General features: G+C 40.7%; 1 protein-coding gene across 1 annotated transcript; it reads left to right on the forward strand.

The window, feature by feature from the left end:
- The first annotated feature begins 547 nt into the window (after nt 1–547).
- dhrs11a (dehydrogenase/reductase 11a) lies at nt 548–15,543 on the forward strand. Its single transcript, XM_046410468.1, has 7 exons — nt 548–1,004; nt 12,333–12,542; nt 13,422–13,516; nt 13,911–14,040; nt 14,230–14,322; nt 14,424–14,489; nt 14,583–15,543. The coding sequence occupies exons 1-7, from the start codon at nt 873–875 to the stop codon at nt 14,622–14,624; spliced, it is 768 nt and encodes a 255-aa protein (XP_046266424.1). The 5' UTR covers nt 548–872; the 3' UTR covers nt 14,625–15,543.
- Nucleotides 15,544–15,559: the final 16 nt, after the last annotated feature.

The raw sequence follows: 15,559 nt of genomic DNA on the forward strand, positions 1-15,559 counted from the left end.
AAAATAGTCAGTTACCAGATATAAATATCTGTATATCCAATACTTTGTGTTATTTACTGTGAGTGAATGATTGAAGAAATTTACTCTGTACAGTGTCTTGAACTAAGTTCAGCAAGCTCTGTGAAGATATTGTTAACTTCAATTTTCATGAGAAATGTCACTGTTCACAGTCACACTAATTAACCCTCTGGAAAGGTCCCAAAACTCGACTCTTTGATGCAGTGAAATCTATGATATGTTGTGCTAAATGTTTTAACTTTATAAGAATGTGTAGATTCCATTGGTGTATGTTTTTATTTTTAATCCGCCGCTGTTGTCACATATTTTTGTTCCAAGGAATTATTTGAAAAATGTGGCTGTATTGTAGCGCAGTGTGGTACGGAATATCTCAGATACAATTTGTAAAATAACTGGCACTGCTGCCTAAACTACTTGATTTAGTCTGCTGTTGTCTTTTTAGAATATTTCCCAACATAAATCATTTTATTACAGGCGTTACTTAAGGGTAACAAGTGAAACGATTATTGTGCTGTTTTAGTTTTCTCCCGTAGGCGGCGGTAGATAGCCACACACGGAGAGCACTCCAGGCCCTACGGCTCAAAGGGAAAGTGGGAGGTGAAGTGAACCACACATTTACATTTACACAGGGCTTTTCATATTTCATCCAGAGGAGCGCATGGATCCGGTGTTAGGCACACTGCCTGTCCTGGATGCTGCACAGATCGAGACAGGAAGCTGCTGCATCCCTCGGTTCAAACATATCGTACATAACACCGATTGCTACGACTGTGAGAGCTTGAATTAAGCAGAAAGAGGTACCGCACAGGAGCTGTTGTTTGGTGTACAGTACCGGCATAGACAGTACGAGGGAGATGGAGCGGTGGAAAGGCAGAGTGGCCCTGGTGACCGGAGCCTCAGTGGGGATTGGAGCGGCTGTAGCCCGGGCACTGGTCCAGCAAGGCATGAGGGTTGTCGGCTGTGCCAGGAATGTCGACAAAATAGAGGTGGGCAATTTAATTTAATATCATTAACAGCTGTGAAATAAGTCGGTCCGACTCGTAGCAGAGGCTAGCCCCATTAAAACGACAACAAACTAGCTAACTAACGTTAACTGCTAGCTAACATTAGCCTTACAACTTCAGCTAGAAACCTTTAGCCCAAACGTTAACGCTGTGTGAACATTGAAATGTAGATAACACAGCCCATTCAGTTTTGTCCGCTGAAATTAACAGATCAAGGATGATGTTACGTTAGGTGTCTATTTTTTTATTAGATAAGACAAGGCATCCCACAAATCTCAGTAATGTTACAAGGATAACACATTTTACTAATAATAAAATCAAAATTGTAAGATGTGTAGCCCATAGCTATTTTCCGGCTAGCTATTGTTACCAATTTCCCAGAGGAATAATACAGGGACCTTATGATTATTGTTATACCTGGTCTTGGATATAGTACTTGATGGCATACAGCACCACCCGTAAATGTGATGCTAGTACGACAGCATCACTTTGCATATCCCAACAAATCTCTAATCTGTAATAATCTCTATTAGTAATTCTTGCCGGAAAATTCACTTTCTTTTGTCTGACCATCTCCAGTAAGGTCAGGGACCGAAGCAGCATTTACATAGCTGGCAGGTTTTCAGTATGTCTTGCCAAATGACACCTCAGTAAGGGAGAAACCTGCTAACAACTGTCCACTGAGCAGGACAATTACTAGTGGGTCACCCTGTCATCCCTCATCCACTGCCAGTGTAACAGTAATAAACGGTCTGCTCAGGTAGAGTCAAGTTACCTTACCACAGAGGTGTTGGTGGATCCCCATTGGTCTTTCAGTGCAGTTGGGGTGTCCCCAGTCTTGTGGGACACTGTAAATGAAGTGTTGTCTAGACTACATGAGAATGTCTTTCATTATCTTAATTTTCAGGCTCTCGACTGTCTTTCAACCAATAGGATTACCAACCAATAGGCTATCTTACTTTACAGAAATGACCCACACTTCTACCATGTATTTGAATGTGTTTTATAAATCAATTTACAACAACCCAAGCGGCATGTAAATCAGGATTTCCATTGATATATTCCTTTATTTCATTTTTCCCTCCAAGACTTTGTACAGCAATATTAATTTCTGATCCGGTTTGGGGCAAACATGATGTGACACACAAATAACATTTTTTAGGTCAGTGCTCAATTAGCAGTATAACAGAGAGCTTAAATCACATGCATTATGAGAATAAAAGGCAAGTCCAATCGTTATTTAAGTCCTGCTCTCATTGTGACTATGAAAGTAATTAGTGTCAGTGGTGATTATGCTTGAATTGCATGTGAATTTGTTATCCGTATATTGAATCAGTAAATTTATGGTTAGAATTAAAACATTCATTAATTTTTAGGGCAAATATATGTGGCAGAAATTAAAGTTAACTGCAATGTTTGAACTTCAACCTCTGTGACACACATTCTGGCAGACTTTGGTGACTGTGGAGTATCGACTGGAAGGCAAATGCTTCCTCCAGGGCAGGTGTCCATGGTCCCTCCCTACTAACTCTTGTCTAACCATAAGCCATAATGCACTGCACCTTGCTTATCTTGTCAGCCAATAATTAAGCGTCACTGTCCTCACCCCACACTTGTCCTAGCTTCTAGTACTTGTTTGCAGTAGGCCTACTGCTCCCACATTCAGCCACATTTTAGACAGCTACAATAATGTGCTTTTCATCTTAAAAAAAAAAGTCATTTGACATGCCTGTGGTTGATATCAACACTATCATATTTGAATATTCAGGTGTTGTTCTGTAGAATGTCATCCACATTTACTACTGTGGATAACAGCACAGTGACAGTTTATGTTAGCAGTCATAGAAATTATTATCCACAGGAGAGTGTTTGGCTAAAGATATGAACAAGGGGTCATCCATGTGATACTGTGTTACATCAAACTTAATCACCACTGGTATCACAGTATCAAGCTGTCACAAACATGGCGTGGGGTTAAGTCAGTTCAGTTATACCTTTTACCTGTTTCTGCTGCCGCACTATTTATAGCTTGCAATAATATGGTTTGGCAAAGCGAGAGTGTTGGAGCAACACCGGTTTGAGGAACTCTGCTGATGATGTTGGGAAAGCATGAATTACAAGCAGATGTGGAAACATGAAGTGAAGTGTAGTTTTCTTTCTAGTGATTTAAAAAAAAAAACAAACAAATTCTTCCCTGTTTCTGCGGGTCTTGTTTTGCTGGTATTTTCTCCACCTTGACCACACACACTCACACACACCCATACCCATACTCGCATACAGTAAGTATGAATTACACAATAGATATCCTCCCTCCATTCATACATAAACTGGTCACATGTCTCCTCCTGTCAATAGTTAACTGCAGCAGCTTGTTTCAACCCCTGTTTGTGACTTGTGCAAGACTAAAACAAGGTCACAACTTTTAAAATCTGTTTAGTACTTAATGCAATATGTACTTTAGTACTTCATACATAATGCAGAAGTTGGCCAGCATTCAAGAGCTGATGACAGCAGGAGAAATCTTAACTATACTTTGTTTGGGATTAATATACATGAAACAAAAGCTTAGATTCAACTAACTAAATATTTCACTAAATTAGAGAGAGGGGTTGTACAGTGGGACGTGTTTCTGTCTCTCCCCTTCTATGACAGATTTCATCATTTGTACAAGACCTTAGAGACTTGTCTGTGTGAGCTAAGGGACAAAGCCAGTATTGTGCTATGTTAAAAGGGTTCTTGCAGTAGTTGTGCCAAACCTGGCATGCTGCTAGTGGGGGATGTAAGTGTCCATCACTAAGCAATTGTTCTTGACTTCCCTTCTTGTGTTTATTCCTTTACATCTGGAAATATAGCTTTTATGATCAGAGTTTCCCAAGCGCAATATTCCCACTTATATCAGACCAGAGGACCCAATTATTGAAGGGAGAAAAATATAAAAATATCACAGGTTTCTGTTTTTGTTTGTAAATGAAACGTGGAGAAAGCGGAGTAGAGAGTTGTGGCTGCAGTATTGTTTTATTGTCTGTGGGACCATAGAGTAGGCAGTGTGGGAGCAGCGAGCTGAAGGGAGACGTGTGGTCACCATGGGCTCTGTGCAGGAATGGAGTCGACAGGGCTGCATCCCAGTAGCAGCCACACAGATCCTCATTAACTATTTTCCTGGAAGAAAAATCTCGTCACGGTGCACACAGTGTATTCTTCGAAGTTATAAAAGGTTTTAAAGTGGCCTCTGTGCATAGGGTGGTGCAGTCCATAAGTGTGCCATTGAGAGCCATATGTATGCACATTTTCATTACAGCCAAGCAGTGCATGATTTGATTTCTGTGGTGGGATCACCAACATACTGAGGAGAGACCCTCTCAGGCAGTTAAATGAAGTTCTACAAGTTTATGAGATTGCTGACATTAGCGTGAATTGAAGTCTGAACTCAGAGTCGACTCATAAGAAGTCGAGGACACCTACTTATCGGCTGAAGAGAGTTTTTTCTCCCATCTCTGAAGGGCTCTGGCCCACATAGCCCATATGCTGGATTATATCTGCTTGCCTAGCACAATGTGATGCTGTAGTACAGTAAATAAAATCTTCCAACTTCACCCTCTCTCCTAACAACCCTAACCCTCTAACACCCCTTCACTGTCATGTTCTCCTGCTTTCTACTCCTGCTCGTCTACTTAAACACTTTTAATTATGTTTCCGCTCTTATTGCTTTAGTCTAATTCTGTTGTACTGAAACTTGTGATTCTGTGAGTCGCTTTGGATAAAAGCGTTTGCTAAATGAAGTGTAATGTAATGTAATTTGTAATGTAAATACGCAATCATAAAAGCATGAACTCCAATTGCTGATCACCACAATAATCCCTTATTTAAAATATTAGATTTAAAAGTACTATTCATTTGTCGTCTCCTACCACATTTGTCGGGGAAATCACGCTCACTGAATTTAGATTGAATGAAGATTTTATATCTGTTTTTTAAAACAGGATTTCTCAAGTGATTTTACTGTACATGTACAATCTACATATTGCACATCTCCGAATGATTCAGTGTGTTCAGTGTTTTAAAGAGGCATTCCTTGCTGCACGTTGTCACATTTTTTGTAACCAAGGCTAAATACAGAAGGAACATCATCTCAATAATAGGTAAATCTATTTGTATTGGAAGGCCATTTTAAACTGATAAAGTGAAGCTGACATTTCCTGATACTTTGAGGCTGTCCACAAAGGAGTCAGCTGTCAAAATTCAAAGCTTTAACTACTGCAGTTGTAGATCAGATAAACTTAGAAAACATAATTTGTTGCTTTAGTGCTAAACAAATTTGTGGTTGGCATACAGAGAGCCCGTGTTAACAAGAGACTGGGATTCTGTATAAAATTTGTCCAAATTATTGTGCATGGCTATAAAGAAAACAGCCTGGGATAATAAAACTCAAACCAGGAGTATAAGTGGCAGATTTTTTTAGCATCAATACTGATGGACTTTAGAAGTAAAGACATTAGTGTGTATTTGTTAGATTCTGTTCTATCCTTTTTTCTTTTTGAAGACTTTGCCACAGCTGACCGAAACACTTTTTTTCCAGTGCATTAACATCAAACAGGGTCCTGACTGGCTGCCTGTTCCTGCAGCTCTGCACAAAGCCGTCACCATCTGTAGTTTTTAAATTAGCCTAAGCATCTTTTATTTGAGTCAGGACATTCTAAATTCAAACTCAGAGCCTGTGACAGGTGAGCCAGCAGGTTGATTTAAGACCTTGGCTGATCAGCCTCAATTTGGTGCCCATTCTGGAGGAGGTAAAAGGTGCTTAGTCATGCTTTAGAAGCTGATGTGACACAATACAAGTGAAGCAGCAATTCTCTGAACCTGTCACAAGACTCGCAATCACCTGCTGTAGGTTGTGTCTGGACAGCCCGTCCTGTTTTTTGACAGTGAATAGATTTCACTCCTGAAAGGATTTGAAGTGTGTCAGGTCAGGCAGCTTTACCTCTTTGTCTCACGCCCCATGTCCGTGTCCTGATTCACCTTTATATGTTTTCTCGTCTTTCTCTTTGTCATTTGCAATTGCTCATATCTGTGATGTGCACAATGTAGAGTTAGGGGATTGCTGAAACAACTCCCACACTCAGGTTAATAATGCAAAACCCAATTTAGCATTTACATTAAATCCAGCGTCTACTAATACTCTAGTCATTATGTTTTAGCATTGTGCTTGTGGCTGCATCACCTGTCATCAGCTGCAAGAGATATCAAAGCACTGCTGTCTTCCCCTGCACAGTTGCTATTTCATTTCCCGTGTCAATTTTCTCCTGAGCTCATCGAGTTACCTTACGGCTTCTTTGGCTCCCAGTCTGACCCATGCAGAACGCTTTTCCACTGACTGGACGTTTTCCACTTGAGCTGTCAGCTGACAACAACATATACCTAACTAATAATCCATCACGTTTCCATGGATTCTGCCCCCAAAGCGAAGCACCATTCTCACCAACACAACTAGTAATTTTCCTATATTTGAATCCTTCCAAAGCAGCAGTTCAGAGGGTATCGGTGGCATATGAGTTTGCAGATACTTATGATTTAAGGGTAGGTGATGCTAATAAGAAATCAGTCTATTTTATCTCTGTACAAATAATCCTAACCTCAGCACATTTCCAGGCTTTTATGCAGTGCAAAGAATTTAGCCTGAGAAAATCATCTTTGTCTACTTTAACACGGTTAAAGTGTTAAAGTAGACAAAGCTACTTGCTATGTTTGCTATGTTTGTTTGTAACTTTTTAGCAAAGAGGTTTCCTCAGACCTGTATTACTGCAAGAGTGCAATACAATCAGTGATACTGCATATTGGTGAATAATCACTTACATTTCTTCTCAGTGCTCTATAAATTATTTAAAGCTTTTGTGTTAGGAGTGTTTTTAATGACTTAATATGTGAGATTACTGGGGTGTCATACAGTTAACAGTGTGATTGGTCTAGACAGCTCAATGACCCCTAAGAGCCATTCTCCCTGCACCACCACTGTGCTGTCCTCTCTGTGCTTATCATCTTTCAAGGTGTAAGGTTTACTGGCATTGACATTCCCTCCCTGGGCCTCCTGCTATGATAGGTGGGGCGCTTCCTGTCCTGTCCTGTCGAAGACTCGCTGAAAAGCTCTACATGCACTCTTTGAGGCTGTATATATGTGTGTGTGTGTGTGTGTGTGTGTATTTTATGAGGAGGCCTGATGGTGCAAGGTATGAAGACATCACATAAATGCTAAGTTCAATTATGGTAGCAGGCCAGCACTTGTAATTGAATGTACATTTGTAGCAGAGAGAACAGAGTGCAAAAGAAAGCACTTAGTGTTGAAAGGATTTCATGAATCTACAACACAAACACAGACAATTTGAGTTCACCAAGTTCAGCATTTCCAAAAACAGGGAGGGGAGAAAGAATGCAAATTGGATTGTTTTCGCTTCGACAGCAGCCAAATTGGATTTGTTGCTGGGTGTTTGTTTGATATTGGAAATATTTTATGTCTACTCTAAGCTCACTTGCTGAATAGACCCAGCTCAGTCTGGCCTAGTTTGAAAGGTTTTCATTTTGGACATGTAACATCAACACTGTCTCCATGAGAATCCCCTGTGTCTGTTTTTGTTGTCTGCTCTGGGCTTCAGTTATTGTAAACTTAGCATGCATAATGATGTGGCTCGTAGCTAGCATCAGGACCACCCCCTGGTCTGTGGCCAGAGGAAAGCTGTTGCACCACTGGCCCATATCAGGTGCTGGAATAACCCAATCACATGAGAACAAGGAGCCATCTGACACATGCTATGCTGGCTCACTAGAGGGAAGCTTCAGCATGTTTCAACTACAAACAAGAGAACCGGAAAGCCAGTTTTATCATCATATGATGCCCACATGAATCTTTGAATAAAGTTTGCTCTCTACAGTTAATTTGGCATTGAAGTATTGCTGACAGAAATACCACCTTTGCACTCCTTTCTTTCTTATTCAGAATGAAGATCTACTGCTGCCTCTTTCTGATTTTTGTCACTTTGCTTGAGAAAATGAAATGCCACCACACTGGTTGCACCAGTTTGTTACGCAACACCTGCCTCCTATGTTGTTAGTCTATCGAGATTATAGACAACATTTTTCATTTGTGCCAGGTACTCATACCAAAAATCAGTTGTCACTTGTAATCACAGACAGTAGGCACATGTGCCTTGTTTTGATTTTAAGTTATGTACACCTAGGCTAATGCATTGTTTCAGAGTGTGGCTAAGGTTTCTAAGTTGTTCCTTGTTCCAATCAATTAATTGATTCAAACTCCAAAAAAAACTTGGTCTGTCAATCAGTCTAAGAAAGAGTAATTATTTTTCTTATCTCCTTGTTTTGTTGAAAGTATACTGGAGGAGGTGCTGTAAAACAGCCCTGTGCAACCTTTAGAACTTTTGGTGGAAGTCTCTCAGTGTGTCAAGAAGAGCTAATCACACAACCGTCCCTTCTACCCTGCTGCAATCCTATTATACAGCCTGCTGTCACCTTTGACCCCGCACTCAGTATGATTGTGCTTAGGCTAAACTTGAAAGAGAGTCTCTTTTTTATTATGTATTACAATAGTAGTTCAGCTGGACAATGAGTGATGGGACTTCACAGAGTAATCTCAAGTCTCAATTGGATGTGTTTTTAAGAGGCTTCCTTTTTAGTTTGTTTTCAGACAAGCAATAAAAAAAGAAAGAATTTTAGCTCCAAGTTAAAATTCCCAATTTCTCCAAACACAGTTTTGGCTAATTTGTGCCTTCAGGAGGAGATGCTGCTTACAATTCAGTGATTACTCTTGTGAAGATAATCATGCTAAATTAGTCTTAACAGCATGTGAATTCATCTGTTGGGTGGATTTTCTCCTGAAGCTGTGCTTGCATGATGCACCCTGTGCTGCTCTTCTCATGCCTTCCTGTAGAGGAGAAAAGTGGCATTTGAATGCATTGTGATCAGTTTTAATGCAGTATGCTTCAGGTTTTGTTTTCTCTCTGTCTCTCTCACTCCTTCACTTCCTGGCTGCCAACACTCCCTCTCTTCCCCCCTCCTTCTGCACACTTTTTGTGATCACTGGACAACAGCCTTAGTAATGAGGACGAAAATGCACAATGACAGGCAAAATTATTTTGTGTGTCACAGGTGTTTAAGAGACAGGAGGATTAATAGGGGCGGGGGTACTGGCTGAATTATGGATGCATTACATTATTTGATTTTTTTTTTTTTTTTAACCCGAGAATAGAATAAGAAGAGAGATAAGAAGAGACTCAGTTGTCTATAACACAAACCCTCTTTTGTCTGGGAGACCTCCTGAGTCAACCTGAGACAAATCTAATTTTTCAACTGAGCTCTCTATGCTCATGGCTGCTACATTGTGCTATTGATCTGACTCACCACTTAAATCTTGTCTGCCTTTAGCACTTTGGGATATTTATTTTTATCTCGTTTCTCTTCTCTGGCGTCTTGTTTTGCTGGTCCATTTACAGCAGTTCCACACGAGTAGATGAATGATGGGACATTGATGTCCCTTTTGTCGCAGACCTTATATAATGGTCCCCTGCAGGGGTTAACGGCCATGAACGTGTCCCTGCAGTCATGTACACATGTGTGTGCCTGGCTGATATGTGCACCCTCTAATGTAACATGTAAAGGCTTTATGATCTGTTGTAAAATTATTTGTCTTGTGAATTGTAAGAATTTTTATCTTTCAGTATTGTTCTTATCAGTGCTGTCTGGGTCAGAGCAAACAGAGATTTTGTTTGAGTTACAGAGCATTGTGTAAATGTGCACTCTTCCACAACTGCCCAAGAACAAAATAATGTGAATGTAACTGATAAAGCAGACAATGTGAAAATGGGTTTGAACAGGTTGAGCAAATTTAGTAAATGTTGTCCAAAGGAATACAAACAAGATGGAGAAATAAAATTTGTGAACCAAGTAGTTCAGAACATGAATGCTGCTTTGAGAGAAAAATAATAAAATCCAGTCATCTGTTTACATTTGGTTTTATTGGATTCTGATGTTGCATCTGGTTGACTCCACGTGCACCCTGCCCTCAAACTTACTTGACCTCAGTATCGTTTTGTGTTACCCCAAGGCTTGTTTAGCAGCATCACTGTGTGCTGTGTGTGATTCTCTCAGTGAGGCATGTTCAGTGGTTTTCTCACTGTCATTTCTCATCTGTCTTCAAAGGTGTGATGCCAAACATGCTTAACCTGCAGGTATGTGGTTTCAGTTTGGATTGCGATGAATGAACTGGGTGTGCAGAGCGCATTTGACAAATATGTTGCTGGTCCATTTGCAGGCCTGGTTGCTTATCTATGGGACACAGTGCTGCTGTTGCTGTAAGTTTGGCCAGTATGAGGGCTTGGTACTGGCCATGGCAATAGAGCTGGTGCCAGGACACACACACACACACAGATTCACAGCCTGAGACTTCCTGTAGTTGGACCGTGATCACAGCCGGTTTGCTCTACTGCTCCCACTTAAACTTCCGTAAGTCAGTTGATTCTCCCCTCACAATAAGAAACTGGCCTGGCTTCCCTTTTATGTTAACCTCCTTTCTGAATAAATAGGAGCCTCCTCACTAGTCTGTGTGCCTGCTCTTGCCTGCCTGAGAGCCTGTCCCTCCAGATATTCAGGCAAATGTGATGTAAAGATTTTTGGTCCAGCTTCACATTTGAGGAAATGGAAAGTAGTGGTTCACCTGTCCACAGCACAGACTAAGGAGTTGGTTGTAGCTTTACAGATGAGACACGTTTTCAGTGTTTTAGCATTTTGACAGCTTTATTCAGGTAATGCCTTCTCTCTGGATAATCCGAGTTAAACGGCTTAGAGGAAGAGCAGGGAATTCTGCACACTCCTAGTGTGAGACAGGGTACATTCACTCTATTACACATTATGTTAGAAAAAGCCAAAGTGATCCCTTGGTCCAGTTCCATCCTGATTAGAAAAAGGAGACTTCAGAAGTATACATATTTTCCTTTTTCCTGAAGAAGTGGCTGTCGCAATCAGCAGATACTGTAAACCATCATACTTGAACAGAAAATATATAGTTAACATAGTCACACTGATCCTCACTGCATCATCTGGTGATGACCAGCTTTCTCCTGCTGCTTTCTTCATTTATATCCTGGTTGTAAGCTGTTGTGAAAACAACAAGAAACATTCTGAGCTATGAATATGTGTTTGTTGTGTTTAACGTACTCCACTCTGCTTATATTGGAAGGATCAGTACTCAACATCAATGTACAGAAGTTATTTTGAAAAAAACAGAAGTGCAATTATATATTTTTTGCCTAAGGAACAAACCTGTTACTTTCTCTTGTCCATGTCGATATCATCAGTTCTGATGTAGATTGCGTGTCAAGTTTTACTTACTTCAGTTTGTGATTTCCATCATTACTCTCAATGTTTTCATTCACATGTAAATCCTTACCTATTTATATTTATCTAACTTTAGTATGGGGGTGTTTATATTCTCATGGTCACATTCCATTGTAGCTGTGCTGAAATATCTGAATCTCAATCCATGTTCACTCATGGAATAAGACCAACACAAAATATGCCGGACACACAAAAGATCGGAGGGTCAGTTTTTCTTTATTACATCTACATGGTCGACTTTACAAACATTGAATCCTGTTGACTCATGGAGTGTTAGACAGTACTGTGCATCATCTCTGTCTACCATGTCTACCACTGGCGTTATCACCCATGCCCCCTCCAGTCTGACTGGCACTCAGTGCGAGACATCAGGTGACTGGTGCAGCTGTGCCTGGCAGGGGGATCTGTGTCAGTTTGTTTCAAACCCCACAGTGGTGAACAGCCAGCTGACCTGGTTGGAGTGTAGCCTGCTCAGCCAGCAGCAGCTGTATCCTGAAGAAAGAGGTATCCATCAGTGCAAAGCTTGTGATTTTTTAATCCAGGGTCATGATTTGGATTTTGGTACAACATGGACTCTCAGTGGATATACTTTTTATTATTAGGAAACAAACTTACCCAGACTGGAGTGACTTTGGCTGAGCTGGTGCTGTTAGGTTACCTGTAGTCCTCAGCTGATGTGATGTTGATTTTATAGTTGCACGTTTTCACTGCTTTCATTGTGTTAGAGGGGATAAGGTGTTTGTCATATGACGCTATCTTAATTATAGCACTACAGCATGTTAATCATTTCTAGCTCTTGCCTAACAGTGTCTCAGTCCTGATAATCATTTTATGGCAAGTTATATTGTTTAAAAAGTTAATTATCCTCCAACAAATAGGCCTATTGTCAAACTGGTTCTAATTTTTGTTTTTTAGAAGCTGGCAGCGGAATGTCAGAGTGCAGGCTACAGTGGCACACTGATCCCTTACAAGTGTGACCTGTCAAACGAGGAGGAGATCCTGTCCATGTTTTCAGCCATTAAGACGCTTCACAAGGGCGTAGACGTATGCATCAACAATGCTGGACTGGCCCACAATGAGCCCTTGCTCAGTGGAAAGACAGAAGGCTGGAGGAACATGATTGAGGTGGGTGGATCACAGGCACAGAAACACAGATGCTCAGGATATACCAAGCTGGAGAGGAGCTCAATATTTATTTAGAATGGGATTGTTAGAATTATCCCTATACTTTTATCTTACATTGATTTTGTGGTTGCTCTGGAAAAAGCACGAGGGAGGAGCTGAAATGGGTGCTCTGCTCTGTGTGTTTGTAGAGCTGTGTTGTTCAAAGAATAAGTGTTAAAGCAAAAATGTGTCTATATAGGGTCTGCACACACACAAACACTACCACTGATCCCCTCCCCTCACAGAGGCTGCTTCATTGGCTCTGAGGAGAAGCCCTGGCACAGCAGAGGCCCACTAATGAAAGCCAACACTATTTCTCTTGTTGGGATGTTGTGATTCATTGAATTGTTGACCACTGAAGACCCCCTCCTCTAAAGTCTCTGTCTCTAGACTCCTGCGTTTGCAATGTTCCTCCATCTGTTGTCATGGCAGCCCACGTGAATGTGTATAGCAGTGTATTTTTAGCCTGTGTTTAATCTGTACACTGACCTTGTTTGGTCACTTCCCCCTATCTTACCACCACGCTGGCTTTAACCTGCTGTGTATCAATGTCACTACAGGAGCAGCTTAGAGGCCACAAGCTGGACAGGAACAGCAGGTTCAGATGGTCTCACACAGTGGCCCAGTGAGCATCAGTCAGCTGGCCTCATCAAGTCCAATCACATGGCACTCTTAAATGTGATTTAGCAATAAATCACAGTTAATTCCTGTAACATATCAACTTAAATAGCGTGAATGTGGATTCTCCTGTTATTTGAATACACTGGATAAATAGATTGGTAGAAACATCCTTTGGCTGGTGCATAAAGGTTTTAAGTTGCTGTTTTCAATTCACTGCAGGTGAATGTTTTAGCTTTGTCTATCTGCACCCGTGAGGCATACAAATCAATGAAGGAGAGGAATGTGGACGATGGCCACATCATCAATATTAACAGGTAAGCTATATGGACCCCTTTCATGGATTAACCTGAAAATACCTGTTTAAGGTGCTTGGTATTTGGCAGGCATTATGTAAAAACAGCTGTCAGCCCCTGTTGGACCTGCGACAATGTGAATAACTGTTATCGAATCTGTATCTTAATTTTCACTTATTTATTGCCGTTGATATAGTGATATTGGACTTATTAAAATCCTGTAGATCGGTTAAATCATTCTCATACTAAACTCACATTTTTGAATGTTGTGGGTATATAAAGCCCATGATGTTAGACCATATATATAAACATAGAAATGTCACAGTCAAAGTGAGCAAGTAGACTTATGACATCAAGGTTGAGCTACAAAAATGTTTAACTAGCTTATGTATAGCTCTTCCTCTACCTGTTACAGTATGGGTGGGCACCGAATGGTCCCAAGTGCTGATGAGCATTTCTACTGTGCCACTAAATATGCCGTGACTGCTTTGACTGAGGGGATACGGCAAGAGCTTCGAGAAGCAAACACTCACATCAGAGCCACAGTAAGTTAGCAGTCACCATCAGTGACAGCGTGTAGTTTCCTCTTTGGCCTGTGGATTTACTAACATATTGGATCACAAAGTGGCTCTCCCTTACTTTAAAACAAGTTGGGGACAACATGTTTTGTCCATGCATGTGTCCGTGTGTAAACAGGAAGCAGTGCATTTCTGATGCTTTTGCCTCCTCTGCAGTGTATATCTCCTGGAATCGTGGAGACTGAGTTTGCTTTTAGGCACCACAACAGCGACCCAGAGAAAGCAGCTGCAGTGTATGAGAGTATTAAAGTAAGTGCACACATTTGACTGTGAGTCGATAAATGTCTTTCACAAAGTGAAAATACTCGAGTGCCGTTGCATCATTAACATGTCTTTTCTCCACCTTTCAGTGTTTGAAAGCAGAAGACATAGCCAGTGCAGTCACATTTGTCCTAAGTGCCCCTCCTCATGTCCAGGTATATCTCTCTTTCTGTCTTTCTCTAGATTTTATACCAGCGACTGCGTTTTATTATATGCTGTATATTGATTTCCCTTATTTGTTTCATCAGATTGGAGATGTGCAGATGAGGCCAGTAGAGCAGGTGTCATAGCAGTGCAAGAGGAAGCTGAAGGAGGAGCAGTTAGACAGACAGCAGCCATGGTGACTCGTTAGCGACCTCTGCTGGGCAAGGGGAAGGGAGGGGGGTAAAACAAATCAACTACAGCTGTGTTGGAACTGAGGGGACTTGTTCAAAGAGGGCCGGAGCCTTAAGGAGGCTGTGAAAGGAAATGAAGGGTGTGGACTTTGTAAACTACTACAAAAATACTACTGAATGCAGCAAACCTGGTATTTGTGAATTGTTGAGCCCAGTCCTCAACTGAGCTGACTTCAAAAGGAGAGAGTTGCTGCTCTTGCGTGGTCATCTGCACGACCGTCATTTCTGAGGAAAGAGTATGCCATTGATTGCACATGTTTTTTTGTTTTTTGGGGTTTTTGTTTGTTTGTGTTTTTTTCCTAGGTCATTTGACATATCTTTTTGAAATTAAATGGAAAGAGTAATTGCTGTTTATAAGAATGACCTCTTTTTGTTATTTTGTTTTTTTAAAATAAATATTCTAACTTTTGATCATAGTTAGATGTGGTCTCATACTCACTAATGATAGAAGTATGTCATACTCACTGTAACTAAGCATCCACAGTCCATTCTGCCACCTTTATTCACCATATGTTTTCAAAAACACATTCAGTTACTTGTGTGTGTATCCATTCTGTTTTCAACCCTCACTTAAGGAATCAGAAGAACGTACAAAAGAAACATACCTTTGTCTGTTAAGCACACAAGTTTCTACAATCCACCTTTTTGCCTGTGTAGTTTCAGCTGTTCTTCACTTTGGACTCATTTATGAGGAGTTATGAGAAGGAAACACTGGCAACTTATAAACTAACTCCATGCAATGTAAACCCTAGAAATGTGTACCATTCAGTGAAAAGTTCTCCTTAAATAAATAAATAAAACTAGTTGCCCAGAAGTAAGATGTAATTTCT

This window comes from Scatophagus argus, chromosome 14 (assembly GCF_020382885.2).
Source record: "Scatophagus argus isolate fScaArg1 chromosome 14, fScaArg1.pri, whole genome shotgun sequence".
In the NCBI taxonomy this organism is placed as follows: Eukaryota; Metazoa; Chordata; class Actinopteri; family Scatophagidae; genus Scatophagus; species Scatophagus argus.

Coding starts and splice junctions, on each gene's coding strand:
- dhrs11a (XM_046410468.1), top strand. CDS start 873: ATGGAGCGGTGGAAAGGCAGAGTGGCCCTGGTGACCGGAGCCTCAGTG. Junction 1,005..12,332: donor GGAATGTCGACAAAATAGAG/GTGGGCAATTTA, acceptor TTTGTTTTTTAG/AAGCTGGCAGCGGAATGTCA. Junction 14,323..14,423: donor CAGTGTATGAGAGTATTAAA/GTAAGTGCACAC, acceptor TCCACCTTTCAG/TGTTTGAAAGCAGAAGACAT.